The sequence below is a fragment of the Solea solea genome, chromosome 7 (genome assembly GCF_958295425.1).
Source record: "Solea solea chromosome 7, fSolSol10.1, whole genome shotgun sequence".
Taxonomy (NCBI): Eukaryota; Metazoa; Chordata; class Actinopteri; order Pleuronectiformes; family Soleidae; genus Solea; species Solea solea.
The window spans coordinates 2962226-2989353 of record NC_081140.1 but is presented as its reverse complement, the minus strand read 5'-3'; the positions used below and the strand labels follow the sequence as shown (position 1 = coordinate 2989353).

General features: G+C 40.1%; 1 protein-coding gene across 5 annotated transcripts in view; it reads left to right on the top strand.

Moving 5' to 3' along the window:
• The window catches only part of LOC131462429 (chloride channel protein 2-like), a 148375-nt gene that overhangs the window by 63454 nt on the left and 57793 nt on the right, over window positions 1-27128 (top strand). For all 5 annotated transcript variants that reach the window (XM_058633648.1, XM_058633647.1, XM_058633650.1 and 2 more), the window contains 10 exons: window positions 2950-3081; window positions 3706-3834; window positions 4165-4298; window positions 6720-6797; window positions 10475-10553; window positions 11559-11684; window positions 11961-12045; window positions 18326-18427; window positions 19647-19731; window positions 21131-21286. In XM_058633648.1, the coding sequence (XP_058489631.1) occupies window positions 2950-3081; window positions 3706-3834; window positions 4165-4298; window positions 6720-6797; window positions 10475-10553; window positions 11559-11684; window positions 11961-12045; window positions 18326-18427; window positions 19647-19731; window positions 21131-21286 (1106 nt within the window). The remainder of the gene's footprint in view (window positions 1-2949; window positions 3082-3705; window positions 3835-4164; window positions 4299-6719; window positions 6798-10474; window positions 10554-11558; window positions 11685-11960; window positions 12046-18325; window positions 18428-19646; window positions 19732-21130; window positions 21287-27128) is intronic.

The window sequence follows — 27128 nt, the reverse complement described above, 5'->3', positions numbered from 1 at the left end:
CTTAATATGTAATGCTGCTGATAAAACAAGCAGACGCACACACATGTGCTCACACACATGTGCTCACACACATGCAACATCCTCAGTCCAAGGAGCTCGATGTGCTGTGTATCCATGGCAACCTCAATCAGTCTTAGCAGGTTTGCAGACGTTCTGTCTCTTCCAGAAGCGAGAGTGAGGGAGCGAGCGAGCAACAAGGAATGAAAATAAAGACGGAAAGAAGAGAGCGAGCAAAGGGGGATGGCTGTGCAAGGAAGAGAAACAGGTGTAGGGAGGGAGGGATGAGGAGAGGAGAAGATGAGAGGTGAAGTCAGAGGTTGAATGTGATTAGAAAGCAAGGGGGAAGAAAAAAGAAAGAAAAGTGGGATCAGGGAGGGGAGGGTGGTACAACTGGTGAGTCAGATGGCAATGAGTGATTGGGAAGTAGCATGCTGCTTATTGTATGCCATGGAGAATAAAGTCAGCAGCGTGTGTGCGCGCATGTGTGTGTGTGTGGGTGTGGGTGTGTGTGTGTTTGTTTGTGAAAATGACTCTTTAAGGGTTGAGACTTGGTTTTGAGGTTAGGGTTAGAATTGTGTTAATGTTAGGTTTAAGTTAAGAGTGAGGGTTAGACATTTAGTTAAAGTTAAGGGAAGGGAGTAGGGAATGCATTACATGTATGTCTATGTCTATGTGTGTGTGTGTGTGTGTGAGAGAGAAGTGTAATCTTGTCTTTTTGGAGATGCAATTTAGTTTCCTCTGTCAGTGCTGGTATTGCTTAATAGGTTTTTTGTACACACACACATTTACTCATTTACATCGTCTAGTGTCTGGATGACAGAAGGGGCACAAGAGCACAGACGGCTTGTGGGTGAGATGACGCATAAGGGCGTGCACACACACACACACACACACACACACACACATCTACACACACACACACACACACACACACACATCTACACACACGCACACATCGACACACACACGCACACTTACTTGAATATATACATCTAAAAAAAGCAAAGATGAATCATTGTGTGAGTGTGTTTGTCAGTCTTTGTTCATGTGTGTGATTGTGCGTGTGTGTGTGTGTGCGACAGCTTGTGGACAGTGTGTATCTGTATTTCTGTTCGTGTGCCTAACCAATGCAGAATGTGTGATTTTATGTGACATGGACCCTGACCTCGCTGACCTCTGCTTACATGTGGAACCCAAGCATAAGTGTGAGAAGTGACCCCACTCCTCCCAAATACTAAATTCCCTGCAGAGAAGAAAAGGAAAATGAGAACAGGATGGTGAGAGAGGTGGAGAGAGAATGTTGTGAATGTCATTGCAACAAATCACCATCAAACTAATGTTCCAGCAATTATCTACAATGAATATTTGTGTGTCTCTGTTGTCCATGAATGTGAGTTTCCTGTCTCTGGCAGGTGAGTAAATTAGATCTGCTTTTGCTTTGTATTCTGCAGTTTTTTTAGTTTGTAGTCAATGTGTGCCGTGACATTTGAATCCACGTATCATTCGTTCATTCATTTTTCAAAATGAACTGAAAAATGAAAAAACAGACATTTGATTTTCAAAATAAAATGAAAAAATGAAAAAGAAATATACAGAAAACGAGCGCTTCCTGTTTCTTCCAGTTTAGATTTTTCCATCTAATGCAAGTAACATGTTTTTATATTGTCCCATTTGCACATTTCCTATTTACTTTCTATATATTTATAGAACATATTCTATAGTATAAGAGAAATAAGGTTAATACATAAGAGTATTAATAAATATATGCAAATAAATGTAAAAGACAGGCAATATAAAAATAAGATACATTATTTACAGTATATAGCTACAATATGGTTGGCTAAAGTTTTATTTGACTTAATTATTTTAAATGTAATCACTATAATATGATATAACTGTTATAATTTAGCTCTCCTGTCACAGGGTAACTCAACTTCAAAAAATAAAAAAAACTAGAACAAATGGGAAACACTTGTTGTTTTTTTGTTTTGTTTTTCATTTGAGCACAATTTTGGAAATTGGGAAAAATTTGTCATTATCCGTTTTTTAATTTTTAATTTTATTTTGAAAATCAAATTAACAGTTCATTATCTATTTTTAGTTTCATTTTGAAAAACGAATGAACGAATGATACACAGATGTTTATGCTGCACTTTAACATACTGTAGATCAGTTTGTTTAAATGAGCTAACAGTGTTATAACTGTGTTCTGTCTTCTGCACTGAGGTCAACGTAGCTGAGTTTCTCTCTCGAGTTTCCACAGTTACTGTCCTTCACTTTCACACATCGGGATGTTGGAAGAATCTCAATGCTGACTGACTTTCATGACTTTGTGTCAGGAAGTCCAAATATTTCAATTTCACACATGACCTGACGCAAAGATAAATGATCATAAGACAGTGACAGCTTTCATGAGACTGAGTCCATCCTCTGCCAGCTTAAAGATTTCAAAATAAAGTACCAGAATTGCCAGAATAAAGGTAGTTGATGGTGGAAAGACAGAAAATGCCTATTACATGACAATCGAGATTGAGTATTGTTATATTATTTTAATCTCCCACCCTTACTGAACCGTTGTTGTTTTGTCACATGGCCAGACTGCTCATTGGCCCCCAGGTCATTTGAGATTGAGAACCCTGGATAAAGGGAACAACTAAAACACACATCAGAAGCTTTACTTATTGAAGTTGACTCACCAGTAGGAGGTGCTGTTTTTCATACTAAAACATTGAATTAAATATTGACCTACAACCTTTTTACTGTTTCTGCATTTTCAAAGCAGTTGGACTGAAACACAGCTACTGTTATTGGCCACTGTTGCCAAGACTGACTCCTAAAATAAAATGCATCTCCCGTTCCCCTGTGTGTGGGTCATTTAGTTGTGTAGTAGTGTTGTTGTTTTAGTTGTAGTCCTAATGTGTCATACTGTCATCCTGCCCCTCCCTGTAGTCTGCACGGTTCGCTGTCAGAAGTTCCTGATCTCTCGGGTTGGGGAGGACTGGATCTTCCTCATCCTGCTGGGACTCGTCATGGCGCTGGTCAGCTGGGTGGTGGACTTCTGCATCGCCATCTGCTTACAAGGTGAGGCTTAGACGGAGGGAGGGAGGGAGGGAGGCAGGGAGGCAGGGACTGGGTATGTATGTCCCCACAGGTTATGAACCCTGCATTGAACCCATCCTTTCAGTAAACACTTACAAACCAGGGCACAGGAGCTGTGAGCAGCACTTATCTGCACCAGGGAACACTGGCAGGTTGGGTGCCTTGTTCAGGGGAACCCCTGGGATTTGGACCTGTGACCCTCTAGTTACGAGCCCACTTATTTTCCTTTTGGCATGAGCTGCCAAGTAAACCTGAAAAGTAGAATATACAAAAAGAAATACATGCAAGTGCATAGAATAATATTACAGTTTGAAAAGTAACAAACATGATATATAGTTTGTACAGTGTTTACTGGATTGTTGGTGTGTTTTGAACATAGAAGAGACACAATTTAGCAAAAGAGTGACGTAAAGAGAGAAGTAAATCATTTTAATTCTGTGACTTCCACAGCAGCGTTATCATGTCCTAGATGTAAATAATCACAGAGATTAAATGTGACATATCTATGTATTTGTACATCTGGTATCTATGTTGCTGGGTGCATTGTGTTGTTGTGTTTTAAACGTCGTCCCTAGTGCTCCGTCTATTGTGTGTTTGTGCCCACAGCACAGAAGTGGATGTACGGTGGCCTGGACAGTAACGTCTTCCTGCAGTATTTGGCCTGGGTCACTTATCCTGTCGTCCTCATCACCTTCTCTGCCGGTTTTACCCAGATCCTCGCTCCGCAGGCTGTTGGTACGACACACACACACACACAAGTTCACACAGCTATTCTTCTAAGAACTCTCATTGATTTACATTCATTATGATAACCTAAATAAAGGGTGATCCGATGTGATATTCAATGTCTGGACTCAGCTGTAACGCTGGGTTTGAACATTCACTCTCTGAGGACAGATGTTAACTACAGGTCTGAATGCAGCCTTTATTACTGCAGAGAAATGCATGGCTTATTTAGTCAGTAGTAAACTTACAGTCATACAAAGACATGTGTTGAGTTTCTATTTAAGTTGACACTCACCTCTAAGCACCTGCTGTGCTCCCTCCCTCCCTCACTTCCTACAGGTTCTGGTATTCCAGAGATGAAGACTATCCTCAGAGGAGTGGTGCTGAAGGAGTACCTCACCTTCAAGACGTTTGTGGCCAAAGTCATCGGCCTCACCTGTGCTCTGGGCAGTGGCATGCCCCTGGGCAAGGAGGTAAAACACGTACACGTACACGTACACGTACATGTACAAGTATCCCTTACCTTAACCATAACCGGTTAATGACTTACTTGTACCTGAACCTAACCATAATTCAAATCTTACCCCTAAACTTAACCAGTTCCCCAGAAATGAAGTGCTGCCTCATGAGGACCAGGATTTAGTCTCCATGGGAAATTTGAAATGCAGACTGATCAAATTCCGACACAAAGCGTGCCGTCAGCCACTCATTGGTGTCACAGGAAGATCAAGCCGAACAGTAGATCAGTTAAAAAGATTTAACAATCCTAAAAACGTGGGTTAATCTCCAACAATTACCAGGGAAATGTCTAAAATCCACAGTATTTAACAGAGGATCACACATTTTTAATTCACTGATTCTTATAATTCAGTTACATTGAAAACGGCTGCTTTACAAGTCACTCGTCCCTTGTTTGTGTGTGTCGCATGTAAAAGGAAGTCACGGCAGTTTCATGCACCTGTGTAGTGATGACTCCGCCCACGTTGTTTAGGTACTGTTGCTGGTGGAAAAGGGGCTTTTGATATAATTCCAGAAAATACCAAATTTACAACTCTCCAAACTCAGACTGTTGCTATTATTACTCTTCTAGCTTGACGGCTCATGTCGCTGAAGTGGACTTTGGTCTCTAAGAAAAATAGACACTTACATGATGTTTTTAATGAGTAGTACTTCCATGACAATATATTATGCATCTGATCGTTGTGTACTTGTATTTTTATTTTCTAGCTTTATAGCTTGGCTTGTTTCTTTTTCTTGCCTTAACATTAGAGTGTTTTGGGTTTTTTTTGGCCGACTTATATAAAGCTTGACTCTTCCTAAAACCTGAACATTTACATTCATGAAATATGAAAAAACAAACAAACAAATGACTAATCAGAAAGGGCACTTTTTTTGTTGCTGACAAAATCCACTTTTGCATCTTTATGTTAGCAGTGCCAGTTAAACTCAATACCTGACCTACATTGTGCAGCTACTGTGAGTGTACTGTTACAGTACACTCACAGTAGCTGCAGTAGTCTACAGTACTACTGTATGTGGTCTGGTGACACACTTGAACTGATCGGCAGAATGAAACTTGTGTGTGGGATAAAATGTAGCTGCCAGGCTCCAGGCTGACATCAGCCTTGGACACCAGCTGAAACATCATCCAAGGTGGGTGTTCAAAGAATAGCAGCTGTCATTTCAAATCATTAGCAGTCATCAAAAACCCATTCAGGTCAAAGTCAAATGGAGGAGCTCTTTGTGCTGCTGCTGCTGCTGCTGCTGCTGCTGCTGCTGCTGCTGCTGCTGCTGCTGCTCAATCAAGACTAAAATCAGTACATACATACATACAGACCTAAAAATGCACATTATTAAAATCAGTGCACATCGTGTATACATTCTTAATAATCAGTGAATACTCAGGGAAATGTCTCAAGGAACATCAAAACTATTTTATTCATATTTGAGTTTTTTGCATTCCTGCTGCATGAATTATGAATGATTCTAAATCATAACAGACCAAAAACTGACAGTGGAAATAACCACACGCTGCCAGTGAGTGTTGTGTGGAGTACTTCAGCAGAAAATGTGAGTTCTTCATTTGTTCTGAGACACTTTTTTTCCCCTTTTGTCAAATGTGGACACATTTCAATGCAAATCTGGCCAGGACAGATGTGAAGGGAAAAAAATTACAATATCACTTCATGCCAGAAAAGGATTATTCAATTAATCCATTCTTAAATGAATACTAAATTAATCATCATCTGTTTTGATAAGGGATTTTTTTTTCTTTAATAATTAAAACGTTAATAATTTTTTTTTGATTTATTCAGCTTCTTAAATGTGAATACTACATCTGAGAACATCATCATTTCAATGTTTGAGGAACATTTTTCAACATTTTCTGACATTTTCTGAACCAAACTATTCCGTTCATTGAGAAAATAATCGACAGATTAATGGGTAAATGGGAAAATCAACATTATCAACATTATTTAGCTTTGGCACACATACACTCCTCACAGCTGCTTTTCATTTCCTTTTACTGTGAATTGTGTTCCTTCCACTTTAAACCTGAATTTTACCAAATAACATAATTGTAACTTATGTGTTGCCGGATCATTCCTCTGATTTCCCTTTTTCAATGACAAACGCCTCCATAGCGGGGACTGTATTTACTGTGGCATTATGTAATGAATGAAAATCAAACACAGAATAATTGAACACACAAAAGTGAGGTAAGAACTCATCTATTTAGTTTCCCCCCCAACGCCTTGTGACCTATACTGCAGCCAGCCACCAGGGGGACGACAAAATGTTTTCACTATTTGAAAAGCTGTCATGTCGTCCATCTTAATAGACAGTCCTTACATCTGCAGTTTAGTATTTCATGTCTTTTTTTTCCTCTTCAGGGTCCATTTGTACACATCGCCAGTTTGTGTGCTGCTCTTCTCAGCAAGTTCATGTCTCTGTTTGGAGGAATTTACGAGGTAAATACCTTTTTTTTACTTTTAAGCTGTTGATTTCACTGTATGTTGTGGTCTTATGCAACTTAAAATTAAAGTTTCTATTGTTTCCCTGTACACTGTACACACAATCCTGTAATAGTCCCCAGTGCGGGTCACTGGCTTGATGTGTGGTCAGTGCACTGCACACCAGATTGCTACATTGATACTTGGTGGAATCAGTTCAGCAGCTGCACTAAATGAAAACATGAGAACTGGCTCTGGGTCTCACTAACAATCGTTTCAACGCCAGAAAAAAAAAAGAAAACAAAAGTGTGGACTGAAGAGATGTTGGGGTGAAATGGCTCAATGTGTCAGTGCCTAGCAAAGCAATGAATAATAAGCTTTAGTGTTTCATGGTCCCTGAATGTAGCACTTAGTCTCGATGACCACTCAATGCTGCTTTACATTATCTGTGTCATATTTTTATTACACATCCTTCACAGCCACCTGGATCAATTTGGGTCCTAAAACACCTTAATCCACCAAAAACACAACATTTATAAGTCAAGTCAATAGACAAAACATCACCTGTTTGGATACATGCAGATTAGAGCTGAAACCATTAATGGATGAATCGATTACTAAATTGATCGACAACTATTTTGGTAATCGATTAATCGGTTTGAAGCTTTTGTCATGATTAAAACAAGATTTCTGATTGTTTAAGCTTCTTAAATGTAAAAGCGAGCATACTTGCAAAGTTCCAAATGAAGTTGTCATCAGCGTAAAAACTTATTTTCTTACATCCAGCAGTAACACATACACAGAAACCATGATAACATGCACAGCACCTTTCACGACACGTGTAGTGTCACACACGACGTGACGGTTCAGCAGGAGGTTCAGCAGGAGGTTCGGCAGGAGGTGCCGTGACTGATGTGATGACACATGTGACAAGTTCCTCAGGGAATGATGTGTGAAACCAGGATTAATTTAGCCCGGTTTCATGTCTGCATCTTATGTATCTTCTTTGTCTTCGACTTTTTCCTTTTCAGGTTTCAGCCACAGACCTTATATGAAGACATAAGATAAGACTTATTTTCGCTCAGATGACTGCAGACTGATTCTATATTGAAGACTCTGATCTCTGTTTTCACGCCACCTTCCTTTTCTTTCCTCCTCTCTGAAGGACTACTGTTGATATCCTGTTTCAGGGTTTCAGCCACTGTCATCCTGTTTAAGATGGGTGGTTAAGGGGGTCGGTAGCTCTCGACCGGCCCTGTTTTTGAATATTCCCCATAGGGGTGGGCCAATAAAATGTACCTAAATAGTTCTTTCCCCACAGAATTTTGATATAGTTTTTAGCTTAATGATCAGAAACAGCTAAAAATGCACTGTTTATCAGAGTTTTTTCTGCCATCCAGGGTTTTTGAAAAGAATCATGTTCACGCGGAGCTTCACATCTGTGCTGTTTCAACTTTTTATTTATTTTCGCCCAGTATTTTTTATTTTTCATACAACATCATCTCAGTAAACACTGAATAAATAAAGTTAAAACACACCCAGGATCCACTGAATGCACTAGTATGACACAAAAGCTCAACCTTCTCTGTATACCACTTTCAAATGGAACTGAGCCGGTGGGTGTTGACAGATCGAGTGCATGCAAGAACAGTGCAGCGACGGCATCACATGATGCAACATGCATGCAGTGGAATCCCTGGGTTAGCCTCACTGATTTACTTTATCATTAGCAGAAGCTGCTAAATGTAGCAGTTAAAACGATTGAATGCCATTTGCGTTGATCTCCTACATTTAGCACGGAAATATCTAAAATCTCAATTCAAAACTCATTCTAATGACTTTACAAGTCACTAGTTTGTGTGTGTCGTTTGTGACCCCGCCCACGTTGAGGAGGTACTATATTGTTAATGGAAAACCAACCAAACCATAAAGAGTCGAGCCGTGCCATGCTGTGCCGGGGCAAGGTGAGCTGGCCTCATGCTGCCCTGCGTCTTAAGCTGTGTTGGCACATTCAATCCTTGAATTTGAGGAAATTGGTCCTGGAAAGTCCTTGAATTTAAATAATAAAATATATAATAAATAATTAAATAAATAAATAAATAAACAATAAAATATATCGTAAATTCTGATCTTATACTCGTGTGTTGATCATGGGTGGGCCTATTATAGAACAACCCTTATTAATCATGTTCGGTAACTCCATTGTTCTCTCCTCCTCCTCCTCACCTCCATTGTTCTCTTGCTTACTTTGTCATCTTTTATTTTTTCCATCGTTAAAATTAGAAGTAAAAAAAAAAAAGGTTGTATTCCACTCTCCTTATTAGCTTTGCTGCTGTTTATATTCCTTTGCACCATGAAGGTCTTATAGAGTTTAAGGTAATTCAGTTCTGCAGTTCAGGTCCAACTACAGCAAAATTACTACAGGAGCTAATCCCAGACACATGTTTCTTCAAATAAATACAATTAAAAAATAATGTTACGGTGGCAAATATTATACTTTTTACATATTTATCTATTTTAATAACCATACATGCATGCTGATGTTTAGTAGGCCTACACAATGACTGTATAGAACTCACAATAACTGTGATACTTTTTGGGAATCATGACATTTAATTAAGATTTATTGTTTGACGATAAAATATGAAATTAGAAAAATAAATGAATAAAATGGGCCCTTACCTGGTCAGAGGGTGAAAAAGCAGGTGTTTGAACACCACCTGTGGTCCACCTGTGGTCCACCTGTGGCCCACCTGTGGTCCACCTGAGGATAAAGTCTCTCTCTCTCTCTCACACACACACACACTAACCTTGTTTTATCACTGCCATGCTGCTTGAAGGAAGCCAGTCTTACATCAGGAATGAAGGTAAGGAGGATCAGTTGCATCAAAATAAAATCGTTTCCCATGATGCACTGTGAGCCTCTGCCCGTCAGTCATGCAGCTCAGCGTTCTCAGCCCTTCCTTCCTGTGTGTACTGCGTGTTCCACTTCAAATACCCATCTCACCACAGTCTCATTGTGATTCTCCTACAAGTATAATCAACAGTGTTGGGCATTAATGAGTCTCTCACTCATTTTTATGTTATTACTTTACCCAGTAATGCGTAGTGTAAGGGACAGGATGGCACTATACCAATATTAGTCTGATAGAGTTTTGAACTATGAAGCTGTTTCAAACCATTTCAAGCTATTTTACATACATTCTCCAACGGTGTATCAAATATTCTTCTCCCCATAATGAAGAAATAAACAGCCCACAACATGACTGTGCACCTTGAAGCTTGTGATGTGTATCAGAATTTACATTTTTATCTTTCCAATATCTGACCAGTATCAAACCAATAATGAGCGGATTCAATGCCATTCAACCAGTATCTGTATCACATGGGCTGATCTATTATAACAGATTACAAGAAAGTGAGGGAAGAGGGAGATGTTAGCAGCTCCATTGTTTCACTCTGAATTCAATTTAATGTTCTACCATTGTGTCTATGACGTTTCGACGGTCATTCATACAGCCATATTGTGGTTGTGTGACTGTGTGTGTTTGTGGTGCCGACCTGTTTGCTGGCCGCTGGCTCTTCTGAGGGACCACCATTGCCTTCGCGACGTCTGAGTGATCCAGACTTCTTTTTGTTTTCAACGTGTCGGTCACTGATCTTCTGATGTGTGTGTGTGTGTGTGTGTGTTTCAGAACGAGTCAAGGAACATTGAGATGCTGGCAGCAGCCTGTGCTGTGGGAGTGGGTTGCTGTTTTGCTGCTCCTATAGGAGGTGAGTGTCATATCAGCACGTGAGTTTGAATTGTTTAGTTCTGTTTGTATAGTGGATGCAAAATAGGTTTACTAGTGTACCCAGAGACAGGTTTGAGAAGCTTTTTACAGGTCATATACTGTTGTACATGACCTATACTGCCAAGCCAAAAAAGTCACATACTGTAATATGCATGTTGTCCAAGCCTGTAGGGGGCAGTGTTACAATCAGGGGTCGCTACAGTCAATACAGTCCAGAAAAAGAGGTAATTTGACTATGTGAAAAAACTGATTGACTGGGTTTTTTGGACATATATATATATATATACATGTGTATATATATACATGTGTATATATATATATATATATATATATATATATATATATATATATATATATATATTCAAGTGGACTCTCCCAGGATTCATGGATTCAAACTGTGAAAGAAACTGTGGTTCAGGAAGCATGAGTCATCATTTTCACACGTGTGTTGGCCACTACAGCGTCCGGACCTTAACACAACAGTCCAACACCATCATAGAGAGAAGACTTTTAGGGGAAATGAATGCATTTGTGTGAATTGCTCATACATTGTGAAACAATGTCACAGCAAATGCGTGTTGTATTTAATATTACAGGCAGTTCAGCAAAAAATTACAATGTGTTTTTGGAAGATACAATGTGCAGTTATGGTTGCTAGGGTGAGAGAGAGGAAACACCTGAAAACCTGATAGAGAAGTAAAAGGATGCAACATTAGTATAATCCCCAAGTTCAAGATGAGTCACCAAAACTTTCAATGCAGATTTTTGTTCTGCAAAAAAATTCTTCTTCTAAAATCCTGTATATATGTTGTATATATGTTGTATAAAGCAACATACTGTGTGTATATGTAAACTGTATATATATATATAAACATATATACATATATATATATATATACACATATATACATACATATATATATATAAAACTTTATTGCGGTGGTAAACAATGGCTGTGTGTGTGTGTGTGTGTGTGTGTGTGCAGGAGTGTTGTTCAGTATTGAAGTAACGTCCACGTTCTTTGCGGTGAGGAACTATTGGAGAGGTTTCTTTGCTGCTACCTTCAGTGCCTTCATCTTCAGAGTCCTTGCTGTTTGGAACAAAGACGAAGGTAATTATCGATCAATTGAACTTTACTTATTTTGCACTTGTCATTCTTCATTTATGAAGAACGCACTTCTAAAACGACCTATGTCAGGTTAACAGTTCAGCCACAGCGAGCTGAACTTTGTGTTTTCTTCTCACTTGTTAACTTCTGTTACAGAGACAGGACAAGAGTTGCTGTTAGCGCTCGACACTGCACACTAGCTGCGATGACTGACATGATTGTTTTGACTCTGCTTTTCTTCTCCCTTTTTATCTTGCTTGGATGTTGCTCTTCCTCTAGAAACCATCACAGCTCTGTTTAAAACCAATTTCCGGCTGGACTTCCCCTTTGACCTCCAGGAGCTTCCTGCCTTTGCTGTCATTGGGTAAGTAAATATTCAGATATACACCTTACATGGTGCATCACGAGTGAAGAAGATTAGCAATTAGCTTTTCCACTATACAGTTGTAGCACGACTTGTTTTTTTGCTCTTCCATTAGTGACAGTACCTGGTTACCTGGTGCATTTCTGGTACCCGATCTGTCGAGGTTCCAAGTGACCTGAGCTGATACTAAAATGTGACATAAACTCAAGTCACTGGAAGAGTCATGAGCACGACGTCTAACACAAGAATCAAACCGAACAATGCTTGTACTGTAGATGAGTTAAAAAGACTTAAACATCGTGAAAACGTGTTAATCTCCAACATTTACCAAGGAAATGTATTATGTAGTATTATGTAGTATTATGTAGTATTTAGCAAACTAATCTTTTTAATGAACTGATTTTAATGATTCAGTACACGGAGAAGAACAGCTTTGCTCGTCACTAGTTTGTGTGTTTGTGAAAGTCTGTTACTTTCTCCAAGTTACAGAAGTTACGATCCTTCCAATAATCACATCCCTGCTGTCCTTCAAATACCACATCCATTTCCACCTCTCTGAACTGACCGTTAACACATCCATCCACACACTCAGGCCTTCTTCCTCCATCCACCTCCATGTATAATCTGTCTGCCCTTTCTATCATGGTGTCCAGAGAACTTCAGACCCTCGGCCTCACACCTCTGAAACTCCAACTCTCATTCTCTCTCCACTTTCAAATCCTGTCTTAAATCACATCTGTTCACACTATCCATCCTTTATCCACTGCTTTATCCTCCACCGACCGGAGGGTCGTGGGCGGTGCCAGTCTCTGCTGACATAGGGCGATAGGCGGGGTCACACCCTGGGCAGTTCCCCAGTCCATTGCAGGCCCACACACATAGAGACCAACAACCATTCACTCTCACAATCACACCTATGGTTAATTTAGAGTGACCAATTTACCTAATCCCAATATTGCATGTTTTTGGACTGTGGGACTGTTAAAAATTAGATTTGTATATAATGATTTTATGCATTATTAACTTGATTTTGTTACATTTAAGTATACCTGTGTATATCTTTAAACTGTGCCTGTAAGGTGACCTTGAGTGCCTAATGTAATCCCTAATGTAATATGTAGTTTTACTTTGAAACAGAAATGGTTTGTTTTTTGTAGTCTTAGAATAATCCTTTTATTTGTACTTTAGGGAGGAGCCTTTCTTTATGGAGGTGACCCTCTCGTGTCAATACAGTCACAACAGAGTGTGTGTTTCACATTTTGAAATTGAATGTTACTTTTTTGCAAATCAGAAGAAAGAGAATCACTTTTGGAGGGTACATATTCTTACACATTGGACCTGTAATTAAATCCAAACATTGAGAGTCATTGTTTTACAGTTATGTTAAACAATAAAGGTATTCACATTTTCCATGACTGCAGCATAAAGTCAGATATTATTCAGGCGCCTGTGGAGGTGTAAATTCAGGGTAGCCTGCATGAGTCACCTAACATGGATAATTCATCCTGAAACAGTTGCTTGCACACTGAGGAGTGTCTTATTTTATCCTGCCATAGCCTGAGGGCTCCTTCACTGCTGTGTGAATGAGACCATGAGCGTGGAAAAAGAAAGCAGGTGGGGAGATATGCAGAGGATGGCTCGTGCTCTTGCTACTCTCAACCTTCCTTTACTCACTCTTTTAGATTAAATAACTTTCCAGTTATAAACTGCAAAAGGAAACTCTCTTCTACTTATTTCTTAGTTTTTTTTAACCTTGTTAACACCCACTGCTCCAACAATGATTTGCATATATGGTGCACAAGAAAGTGCTGCTATGATGTGTGTGTGTGTGTGTTTCCATCTTCTCCTGCCAATTGCTGTTGAGCTGAAAGTCGGTCAGTGTCCCAGTCAACTAGGCCAGAACGAGTTGTTCAGGAAAGATTCTTTCAAGGGCAATTCTTTGAAGAGTCTTCTCACTGTTTACACCTTCAATCATTAGAAAAGAGAGGAGGCTAAAATACAACCTGATTCCTGTACTACCTTTTCTCAAAGTTGAATTTCATCACTACTCTTGGAACAGCCAATAATGGGACAGAATCTTCCAAAGTTCCCGGACTTACTTTGAGAAGTAACACAAACACGAGTAACCTCTCCAAATACAAAGACACTGTGAAGGAGAAAGGTGTACAGTGTCAGTGGAACTTGCTTTACCATAATAACCATTGTTCTGTGTCATGTATATCTGTCTCTTTACTTAAAGGCGACATAGACCGGAAGCTCCAATTAACGCTGCATTTGTGTGTGTGTATCTGCGTCATTACCTCTTTTATGAAACCCTAAAGTTTCGGAACAAACAGTTCAGCCACTGCTGAGAAAATAGGCTTTTATTGTTTTCCTGGGCTCTGCGAAGCGGAAAGGCACTTCCGTTTACTGATGATGTCATCAGTAAACCTCACCACTCCTCCCACCACCGTAGCTCCTCCTGATGCGGGCACTAGTCCGGGCACATCCGGTTGAGTACATTCAACTGCAGAAGAAGTCCATGTTCTGGGGGTGTGGTTTTGGTCTGAAACAGCGCGGCTGACGAGAGCGTCAGTCAGGAGATATTTTGATCGGCTCGTTTGCAGCGACTAGGAGGTTTTTGACCATGAAAACAAGTTAATATATGTAAGTAGACCTCCATAACTAACATATATGTGCGATACGAGCATTCCATGTCGCCTTTAAAGAGGGGATAGAACAGAAACTCAAATTTATGTTGCTTTTTGTGGCCATCTTGTGGCGTTTTCAGCCAACTCAGTCAATTTACTAGTGCTACGTAGCTATTGTGCTTCCACCTTGCTAGCAGTTGTAAAGTAAAACGCCTCCTGTGTGCAGTGTTGGAATGTCACTGGGTGACTGGGTGATAGGCTTAATCCCCATTGGATGAACTAATTTAACAAAGGTGTGAAGAGGACATGGTTTTATATTCAAAAGTTACATACTACGGCTTTAATGTAAGTCATTAGGTAGACACACATTTCTACCTTCATCCTTTGTTAGTAATCTTAATATTTTGTGTTATTACTGAAAGCAAAGTGAATATAATAATTGGTGGCAGCTAGATCTCACACTCATCATTTTGTAGTAACAAGTTCTCAGTATGATATACACAGTATTAAGATAGTAATATAGGGACAAAAGTATTCCATCGCCTGACAACAACAGCGGCAGAGACTGTAATAATGTAATCAAATACATATAGACTAGGGTTTGTGCCGATGGACGATGACATCGACATTGGCTGACCGACATGCCACGCCCCCACCGTGTCAGACACAAACTAATCCTAAAATATTGAGATTTTAGACATTTCCCTGGTAATTGTTGGAGATTACACAAGGTCCTCCTGCACACCCACCACTGTCTGCACGGTGATGCCCCCACTTATCTCACTGACCTCCTCACACCACACTCGTCAGCCAGGACCCGGTCAGGCCAACAGCACCGTCTGCTCGCACCCAGGACACGGCTCAAGACCATGGGGGACAGAGCTTTTGAAGCTGCCGCTCCCCGACGGAGGATGCTTTTAAAAAATAACTCAAAACCTACCTTTTTAGAAAAGCATACAGCTAATTTATTTCTTTTATTTATTTTATTATCTTGTTTTTAAAAATGTAGCACTTTGAGGTTTGTTGTTCAAATGTAAAGTGCAATACAAATAAAATCTATTATTATTATTATTATTATTATTAACCCACGTTTTTAGGATTGTTCAGTCTTTTTAACTGAGGTACAGTTCGGCATGATTCTTGTGTCACGCGTCACACAGTCGCTGGAGTGCGGCAGGCGAGGCAAGTAGAACCGAGTAGAGCCGAGTGTTAGCAAGCCGCAGGTTAATATCTCTGAGAGGCTGTGTATCAGCCTGCAGTGTGTGAATAAAGTGCCGTTCTTCATCGCAGACTAAGTCCCGTGGTTTAATGTGTTGAACAAGCTAATCTGAGCTAAAGGAGCTAGCTGTCTTCCGAGGTCTCCTTCCTACGGCTCGGGGGTCTGCCAGGTGGTTGGTAGATTATGAACTCCCCACGACTTTCGCTCGGACATTCGGACATTCACACCCCCCGATATCATCGTCCACAACGATGTTTTGATGTTTTACTGTGAACATCATCGACTGCCAATTTAGGGGACATCGCCCAACTCTAATATAGACTCTAATATAGAGTCGGTCCCCCTTTTACAGCTATAACAGCTTCCACACGCTAAATATTTTCAAGTGTTTTTTATGTGAATTTGAGCCATCACTTGAAAACTAGGTTCAGATATTCTCCTGAGTTTGCTGTAAGCCAGTCCATAGAGATAATCAGCACATTTGCATCTCTACCCATGGGAAGTGTTGATCCATAGTTTCCTCAATCAGTCAATTCAATAGTAAATATTTTGGAACTTCGGTGTTTGAAATCGTTGACTTAGATGTTCGTAGTTACCCAAACTTACCAAAGGTGGCATCGGTCGACCAGCAACAAGCTGATGTTCTACATGGACGTTGGTGTTGGTATTGAGCAGTTTAACTTTTGAGTTTCCCAGTTGGAAAAGGCTGTGTTGCATGGATATACAGCCTCACACACACACTGTTAATTCTGCCTGCCACAACAGGCAACTTTCAAAAGGTTGGAAGTAAAGAAACAAACACTTTGAGTCTGTGATTGACCTCAGGAAAAACACTAACATGGCAGAAATCCTACCCACTGTGGAGATACTGCAGAAGAGGCAAATACAGCCGAGTGGGGGAACTTGGTTAGTGAAGCTGAGAAAAACGCTTGGAGACATGAAAAGTTTCAGTGAGTCTGGAGGAAAGAAAGTTCCCTGCGGTGTTGAAGCAGTCTGAAATAAATTATTAAAATAATGAAGACAAAATAGTAAACTTGAAGTTTGTATGGTTTTGATGTTTTTTCTCTGTTATGTGTAATGTAAGGAATTTTTTGGGGTTTGGGAGAAAAAAAAGTAGTTTAGAGTCGTGGAAACTTTGTGACTTTTATATTTGTTATCATTTCTTTAACAATCAATACGTTTCAGCACTGGTTTTCTGTACTGAGACGGTGTTTGTGTGCATCAACCCCAACCTTGTGTTTATTGCATGCATACTGTAAATGGCATTTATACAAGAAAAACAAAAAACAGAGTTTCATTTTAGAGTTTATTTAGAAAACAAATACACTCGTTATACATGAATAAGAGATTTTGCAGTAACAGTATAAAACATATTTACATATTTTTCCATCACAGACCTCACACTTCCAGGCAGTGCCCTGAGTGCGGTCTCCTACTTAAAGATGGCTGCTCCTCATACCATAATAACCACATGTTGGCTTTGAAGTGCAACTTCTCATTTGTCAGAAACCATTGTAAATATTCTGACAGCACAAACCGTACGTGGAATGTAGTGGAATTACGATAATTGCAAAGAGTGCTTGGTGTGAAAGGTTCATAACACCAAAAGTGTTATATTCTAAAGTGTATCTGGTCTTTATTGGCACACCAACTCATTTACTGTTACATTAACACTGTCAAATAAAAACTACACTGAAGAAAAGAGGAGAGTCAACTTTATCACGACAGACTTTCAGACGATGCAGTTCTCAGCATCCTCACATTCATCCTGCAAACACAAATGAAGGGAGATCCCATCACATGTGGTCACAGGAGATGCATCCAGGTGTGAAGAGTTCTACTTAACATTGTCCACTCAAGTCTGAACAGGGCCTATATTTCATTGGGACTCAAAACATTTCAATTATAGAAAGTTATAATAATGCATCTTTCTGATATTTTATTTCCTTGGAATAGCCCTCTTAATCCTAATCCTCCTTCACTGTTTTCACAGAGAGACAGGACTTTAAGTTTTTCTCGGAAAACATCTGTTTTTTAAAAGAAAGGCACAAAACGAGATACATGCAGTGTTTCCTCTGGTGAATGTTCTCACCTTCCTTGTCATTATTTATTCTGAAGTGTTTGATGGAATTAATAATGTAGCAAGATAAAATTCTAAGCATCAGCTTGTCTTTCTCTCCTCTCCTCCTCCATAAAGAGGGACTCCCACTGAGCTTTTAAATGACTGCTTATGTAACCCTCCTTCCCTGCTTTGTCTGCGACTCCCCCACACATCCCTGTCACACTGTACGCTCGCTCTCTCTCGCTGTTTTTCTCGTGTTGTTTTTTTTCCGCTGACATTCTCGTCCTTTCTTCCTTTCCCGTCCTGTATTTGAATGTGTTGTGTTGAGTATTTAAATAAACTCCTTTTGTGTGTATGTGTGTATTGCAGCATTGCCAGTGGCTTCGGCGGCGCCTTGTTTGTGTACTTGAACCGACTTATCGTCCAGTTCATCCGAAATCAGAAGGCCATCAACAAATTCCTCATGAAGAAGTAAGTGTCAGCAGTTTTGACTAAATCAATCTTTTCTATTACTATTATTTATGAAGCATTTAGGGCTGCAACTGTTTTTCAATTATTAATTAACCCTAAACTATGGGTTTGAATATTTTGTTTATAATAACAAATATTTTTCAGATTCTTTTCAGCTTCTTAAAAATAAATACTTTCTGGTTTCTTTGCTTCATATTTATACATCAATCATTAAGACTGAATCATTTTGAAGTGTGCTTTGTGCATAATCATCGTTGTTTGACTGGTATAGTTTAAATAGTGTTCTCTGTATAGCTTTATCCTAATATTCTGTTTATATCGTCTTTGAACGTATCTTTGTTTCCAGGTGTAAAACATTGTATATGTCTGTTGATCCAAGTGCAAATCTTCACAGTTCACAGTATCTGCTGCAAACACCAGCGACTGCATTCAGTTGTTTTTGCTGTTACCTTTCTTAGTTCACTCTTTCATCACCTTCATGTCCAACCAGTGTGAGGCTTCTTGTCCTAGACTCCACCCCCTTTTTACAGCGTCTATGAAATTAAAGGCTTAAATTGATATTTGTAACATATATATATAGTATAAAAGGGATGTCTCGATCAGGGTTTTTTTTTTGCCTCCGAGTCATTTGATCATCAGATCCAGGATGTCCGTTATTTTTTATTTTATTCACCTTATTTTATCATTTAACACGCCCCCAGCTTCAAGCTGCTGCCGTGTTCTGCTTCACTTTACGCCATTCAACCAACAGTGTCACTGTTGTTTCTGAGTGGAGTGTGAAAATAATGAGAATAAAAATATACATGATCTCTGCCATAAAGAAGAAACACACACTCAGCAACATGACTCAGCGAGTTGTTTTTTATCGTCTCTGCATATTAGAGAATGAACATTTGTTATTCAGTCATTGCTTTATCCTCCACCTGAGGGTCGTGGAGCCAAACCCAGCTGACATAAGGCCAAAGGGGGATTCACACCCTGCACAGGTTGTCAGTCCATCGTAGGGCAAACGTATATAGAGACAAACGTCATAAACCGACACCTGTGGGGGAAGTAGAGTATTCAATTAACCTCAGCATGTTGATACCAACACCAAGTGTCGGCTCATCCCTGCTCATGTTTTAGTTCTTCCTGATCGTTGTCTCTCTCTCTCTCTCTCTCTCTCTCTCTCTCTCCCTCTCTCCATCTTCCCTTTCTTCTCTCCGTTCCTCCTCCTCAGACGACTCCTGTATCCAGCGCTGGTCACTTTACTTGTTTCCACACTAACATTTCCACCTGGCTTCGGGCAGTTTATGGCTGGAAAGGTATGTTCCCCACACATTAATCACACACTGTAATGTATGAAGAATAACTGAAGACTGTTACACCAACAAGTGACTGCAGAACCTTTATGTGTGTGTGTGTGTGTGTGTGTGTGCTTTATCTTCTGATTTTTGATGAAGGTCAAACAAACCAAATTACTGTGCTGTACATCAAACACTGCTCTCAGTTGCTACTCATCATATGTCATTTTAACATAAATCCAATATTTCATGTGCAATCCAGGTTTAAACTGGACATATTAAACTCATACTGTATGTATTCTGGTTATTTAATGTATATTCTGTTTAGTCTATTCTATTTTATAATTGTAATAGTCGATATCATGTGAAAATGCATGTTTAATATTTATTACCTTTACCTTTATTGTGATACCATCATCTTCCCCAACTAATAAAGGATCATGTTATCTTGTCTTAAAAAAACAAAACATGGTTACAAGGTAACTAATGTTTTAGTAAATGTGTTAAAGTGAAAAAAAAGAATCTTAAAAGAGATTCTGAAGACCTTGTGGAACAAATTATGACGAATTTTGTTTAAACAGCATTTTGCAGTAATGATCTTTCCTCGTCATCATTATCCCCATGAAGGATATTTACCCTCAATCAACTCACTGTGAATGCATTTTATGGATATACACAATAATATCATATACTGTGACATGGCAGTCTAAATATCCATTTATGATTATTTAATAACCACATCACAGGGTTAATGTGCTCACGTGCCATCTTTTTGCACAGGAGACAACCATACTGTTCCCTAACTGGGCTGACTCACACTGTGTGTGTGTGTGTGTGCGTGTGTGTGTGTGTGCGTGCGTGTGTGTGTGTGTGTGTGTGCGCGTGTGTGTGTGTGTGTGTGAAAGAGAGAGAGAGGGAGAGACAAAGACTTTTCACCAATTACAATCCTTTCATTTGTGTAATTATTAGAATTAGAAAAAAGAAAATGTTCGGTCTGTTCTGTCAGCCCTCTCTCTCTCTCTCTCAGTGTGACTCAGCCTTCTCAAAACTCCTCCCACACTGACCCACACTCCTTGGAGCTCCACTATCACAGAGCCCACTCAGAGCTCTGCACCTCAGACGCCACCACTGTTACCTTGACACAGTCATATGTTTAAATACAATGTTACCGCGATACACTTCCTGTCTGATGCATTTAACTTTCACTCAGGTATTTGAATAAACTTTCACAGCATCTAAAAGTGTATTCCAGATGTGGCCACGCCTCGTCTGCCGTGCGTTACCATTCGAACCTATAACATTGAACCTATTATTTTACATTTTCACATTTGTTAGACACTGTGGAAGTGAGCGGAACAATCTGACGTACAGTTGAAACAGTTTCCTCTGGCTTGATGATTTCACTTCCTGTGGCCTGTAGCTCACACAGAAGGAGGCTCTGGTGACGCTGCTGGACAACCACACGTGGGCCAAGCAGGGCATCGCTGAGGAGTTTGACTTCCTCGGAAACGCTCAGGCCTGGAAACACCCGCAGGTCAACGTCTTTGTCACCCTGGTCCTCTTCATCGTCATGAAGGTAGGTCAGTGAATGACTGGAGGCTCAAATGGTCCTGATAATACAAGGGATTAAATATACACGTTACTTAGTAACCTATCGGGAGTTAGTTCACGGAGATAAATACTGTCACACAGTTTCAAATCCACCACCGCCTGATGACATGACAGTAGTTGTTGTTGTGGAAATGTTGTATTTTCTTCATCAGTCCACACGTTTCTCCTCTCATCCACTGTTTTTCTCAACATCATCCTTTGTTCGCTGAATCTGTTTCCATATCACGCTCTCACATTTGCTGCCTTTAATCAGTACACTCACTCAATCTTAAAAAAAAATTGTGATATTTACAAGATTTGTGTTTCCTATCAGGTTATTTTATGACCTAGTGCACCTTTTTTCCTTAACGCCTCCCTTACTTGTGTCTAAGGCAAACCAGGCCCCTGAACAAAAATAAACACAACTATTTGTTCCCATTACCGTGTTTTTATAAAATCTAAACCAAGGTAACTCTTGAGAAAAGAGTTTTCCCACCTGTGGATGTGGAGGTACAGTCGTTGCGTGTTAGAGGCCAACATCACTACAAATATTGAAGTCACCTTTACTTTATGAGCAAAGCTCCTCAGAGACGGATGTGTGTATGTGCAGCTGTGTCAGTGTGACATAGTAATTGATAAGAATGTAACGATTCCATTATCGATATTGCTTATCGATCTGATTCCTTATTGATTCTCATTGGGTGAGGGAATAAGTACACATTTGTTTGTTTATAAAAACTCTCTTTACTTTCTGATTTTCACATTAAATGGATCAGACAAAATGTGGAATCATTAAGCGGGCGGGGTCACGGTTCTGAGGAATCGATTGACACCTGTTCTGAAGAAGAACCGGTTCTCGATCCCCATCCCTAAACACAGCCAAGTTAGTTCTGATCTCTTTTCCTTGTCAACTCCTCTCGGTCATTGGCTTGTTGGTGAAAAGGCACATGGCACTGTAAGAGACTGGCACAGCACCCCCCTGTGGAGGATAGAGCAGTAGAAAATGGATGGATGATGATGTTTCCTTAACATTGTGGACAATTCTATGACCTAATATAATATATTTCTTACTGATTTCACATTTAACCGTGTTAGACATTTGGTTTAAATATTCAGTGATCAAACTTTAGCTGGGGTTGCATATGTTGACTGCCGCAGTGATTTTATTCCAAACTGTTTTGTTTCCCTTTATTCCATGTTGTTATTCCAGGCTGCCACGTTAATAAGTTAACATCCCTCGTCTAGACCACATTTCCTTTACTCCGCCTTTCAAAATCCTGGGAGGGGCATCTCTGTGAAAAGCAATTAGACGTTTGAATTACTGCCACATTTATCAATATCTGATGCTTTCCATGAGGACATACATGAGGACAAGAATGCAGAGACAGAGGACACAATAGGAAAACATGATGGACATCATAGAGAGATCGTTTTGAAATTCACTAAGAGAGAAAACCTGCAGTGCTGACTGTGTGTGTGTGTGTGTGTTTCTCTTTTTCCTTCCTGCAGCATGTTGAGCTTATTGAGCTACACACAAAAGGAAAAAACCACAAAAGTAGTTTAAACTATGTGGATTTCTGCTGATTTAGTTTTTGCTGCGGTAAGGAGGACACAGGGGGAGGTGGATCAGCTCCTGCTTTAACTCCTCTGGGTTTCAGATACTGCCCCCGGTGTCTCAGTGACTGTGGAGGAGGGTGATGCTTGTGTTGTGATTGAAGTGGCTTGTGTGGTGCTGCTGCAGTTCAGCCTGAAATGAAATGTCCTCTGCCAGAAAAAAAAGGTTGTAAATCTCACTTCACTATATCAAGAGCTACTGTGTGTGTGTGTGTGTGTGTAGTGGGTTTAAAGTGTACACAGCGTCCAGTGCTGAGTGTACAAAAGTGCAAATGAGTGCAGAATAAAAAGATGCTGGTTATGTAATTCCCTCTCTGTATGTGTGTCAATGTGCTCTTTTCTGACTGGAAACTAACAGTTGTCAAACACTCACTCTCCTACACCAAAGTCCATAGAGACAGTCCACAATTTTCACTGTGAAATTCGACTTTAATCTTCTGTTCTATCGATTGTTCCTTGTGTCCCTGCTGGCGGCCAAGTTTTCAGTGAAGGCGAGTGTCCAAGTCTCACACTGGCTGATGGCACAGAGTCTGTGTTAATGCATTCATATACAACAAGCTCCCTCAGAATGAACACATGCAGTTCACTGAGGTGAAGCACTGCCGAGAAAATAACGTCCAGGGCTATGTATTTGAAAAAAAAAGTCATTTATGTGAGAAATCACTGCGACCAAATATGATTAATCATACGCTCATTCATGTTTGAATGCAAACCCCACACAATTCATGCAGGAGGAGCATAGTCAAAGATACAACATGTGTATATATAGACATACAGTATATATGTATGTATGTGTATATATATATACATGTGTATATATATATACACATGTATATATATATACACATGTATATATATATACTGTATATCTATATATATACATATACATAGGGGTTATGAACTAGATATGGTTGTGGTGAGGAGGAAGTCAGTGCAATGTCCTCACAAGGATAGCTGCACAATCCTTGTGTGTGTGTTCTAGTTTGGGGGTGTCTGTGAGGACCAACACAACGTACAAACATTATTGACATTTTGTGACACAAACGGTGTCAGTGGAAGGTGACAAATGGACTTAAGTGGAGACTGAATGTGACAAAGACGCTGTGCCACGGATAGTTTATCAAGTTCCCAGAACATAAATTGTTCCATTTTACGACAAAGACATGCTGGAGGGTTAGGACGAGGTTATACTGGAGTTAGGGTTAAGGTTAGAGCAAGTCTCTGGGAAATGAATGTATGTAATGTCCTCTTCAGTCATGGAAACCAGATTATGTGATGTGTCATTTTTAGGTGTCCAACACACACACACTGTGCACATGGTTAAGACAAATACAGCATTTCCTTATGACATGCACGTGTAGGTAAGTCACATGTAGGACACACACACACACACACACACACACACACACACACACACACACACACACTTCTAACTTTAATCACCCACCTGCACATGCTGCTCTTGCCTCCCCCCCACACACACATACACTCACAAAGCAAAGTCAGGCAGTAATGGCTCTGTCTAATTACAGCCTTTGTTTTTCTCTCAGAATTCAGCTTGGTAATTTTCAAAGGGACAATTGCTCTCTCTCTCTCTCTCTCTCTCTCCCCCTCTCTCTCTCCCTCTCTCCTTTTCCTTCTCTGTAATGAATGGTTCTTTTATTTGTCACGGCAGCCATCTTGTCTTGTTGCCGACTGCTGAACTTCTTGAAACGTGCTGATGGTTTTTCAGCTCAGTCGACAGAGTGAAGCTGCTCTAAAAACTTGAATTAAATGTGTTTTTCAAAGCAGAATAACACAATACACACACACACACACACACACACACACACACACGTTTGTGCAGCATTTGTAGTGAGGACACCCATTAACATTATAATACATCCCAGAGGCCTTTACCCTAACCTTAACCATCACTACTGTGCCCAAGCCAAAGCCTAACCTAAAGCCAAGGAATGTTTTTACTTTTCTCTCTAAAACAACAAACAATAATTGTATAAAAAGAACATGTTTGTTTTTTAGAGCAGAAGGTATATATACAAATATAAATAGTACAAGTACAAGTTATTGAGAATAACCGCAATATGCAAATGAGCGTAGTGCAGCGATGACCATTCATTGTTCACAGCCTGGGGGCAGAAGCTGTCTCTGTGGCGGTTTGTTATTGCAGACAGTGTTCTGCAGCACCTGCCTGAAGGCAGCAGTTTAAAGACGGGTCTGCAGAGATGTTTGCTGCCTTACTCACAGGAGGAGCAGAGAAACCCAGCAATTCACACAGTGAGCAAACTCTAGGCATCAGTGGGAAGAAAAAACTCCTTTTTAACAGAACCTGACAGAACCAGACTCAGAGATGTGCAGCATCTGCCTCGACCGGCTGGGGTGAAAGGACATAATGGGGAACAGAGGAGAGGAGAGGTGGGGGACAGGAAGGACAAGAGGGAGATGAGGTAGAGACAGAAGAGAGAGAGAGAGACCAGGAGCAGATACACAACAACTGTATCAAGTTACAAGTTTATACAGGACAGTTAGAGTCAGTGATGACATGTTTATAGAACTATGATGTCATTTATAAAAGCAGCAGCAGAGACTGTTGATGGAAAAATGTACTTCAATTATAGCATAATAATAATAATGGTGATGATATGATATGTAGGATAATACAGATGATATGAGAAAGAGACAAGATTAATGACATATAGAAAGAGAGAGAATGTGCGTGCACCACAGGAAAATCCCCCAGCAGTCTAGGTCTATAGCAGCAGAACTAAGAGATGGTCTAGGTTTCCCTGAACCAGCTCTAACTATAAGCTTTATCAAAAAGGAAAGTTTTAAGTCTAACTTTAAACACAGGGAGAGAGGCTCCGCCCCCCGAACTGTCATTGGGAGCTGGTTCCACAGGAGAGGAGGAGCCTGGTTACTGAAGGCTCTGCCTCCCATTCTCCTCTTACAGACTCTTGGAACCACAAGTAAACCTGTATTTTGTGACCTAAGTGGTCTGTTAGGGTGATAAGGTAAGACTAGGTCTTTCAGGTATGAAGGGGCGTGACCATTAAGTGCTTTGTACGTGAGGAGGAGGATTTTAAATTGAATTCTAAACTGTACGGGGAGCGAGTGTAGAGAAGCTAACACTGGAGTTATACGGTCTCTCTTTCTAGTTAGGTTAGTTGGTTTTATGGACCTCACAAAGATAGACAAACAAATGCTGGATTATGTGTTAAATTTGTGTCTGTTTTAGCTCATTTGAAATGAACACAGTAATGAATTCCTATATCTAGTGGTGCTATAATTATTATTATTATCATTGTTATGTTATTATTGGTGTTCAATTAGGTACATCAACAGCTAAGTAATGTGTTTATTAATACAGGTGGGTGTTTGTGTGTGTGTGTGTGTGTGTGTAAGAATGACAGAGAGGTGGCTTCACTCTAATTGGAGTGGGACTAGAGGAAGGCCCCCTGAGGGTCCCTTGAGGCCCCTGGGCGATAGACTGTCCTTCGAATGTGACTCTTTCTCTCTCTCTCTCTCTGTCTCTCTCTCTCTCACACACACACACACACACACACAGACAGACACACACACACACAGACAGACACACGTGCACACCCCCACACACGTGCACACACACACAAAGTGTACACAGGGACTCCCAGGTGAGTGACAAAATGAAACACAGTATGAGTGTCCTGGATAATAACCTGAGCTGAAGTATCCTTCACTCCTCCCACTTCTGTACCTCTCTCTCTATTGTTGTTTTTGTGGATTTCTCACATCTTTGTTTTGCTCTTTAGTCCGTTGCAGGTTTTTAACACCAGACACTAAACTTTTTAGCAGTGTATAGCAAAGAGAATGAGATAAAAGACACAATACATCATACAGAGAGCTGCATCTGAATGCAGCTGTAGAAGAAGCTTCTTTCTTCTTCTTTTATCATTCTGACAGTCAGTATTATTACTGGAGCCTCAGAACAGATTTCTTTCATTTGTATTATGATGGCAGCATTTGTCTTAAAACAAAAAAGAAAGTCAGACTTAGGTCTAAATGAAGATGGAGGCAGCTTTATTAATAAATGATGTCTCTCTGTAAAGCTGCAGTACATAACATATGGTGGAGTCATGGTGGGATTTTTGTTGCTGTTGAACAGAAATGACGTAACATTATTTGTGCCGGGTGTAACTGTAGGACTGTGTAATAATACAACACTGGGATTACCTTTG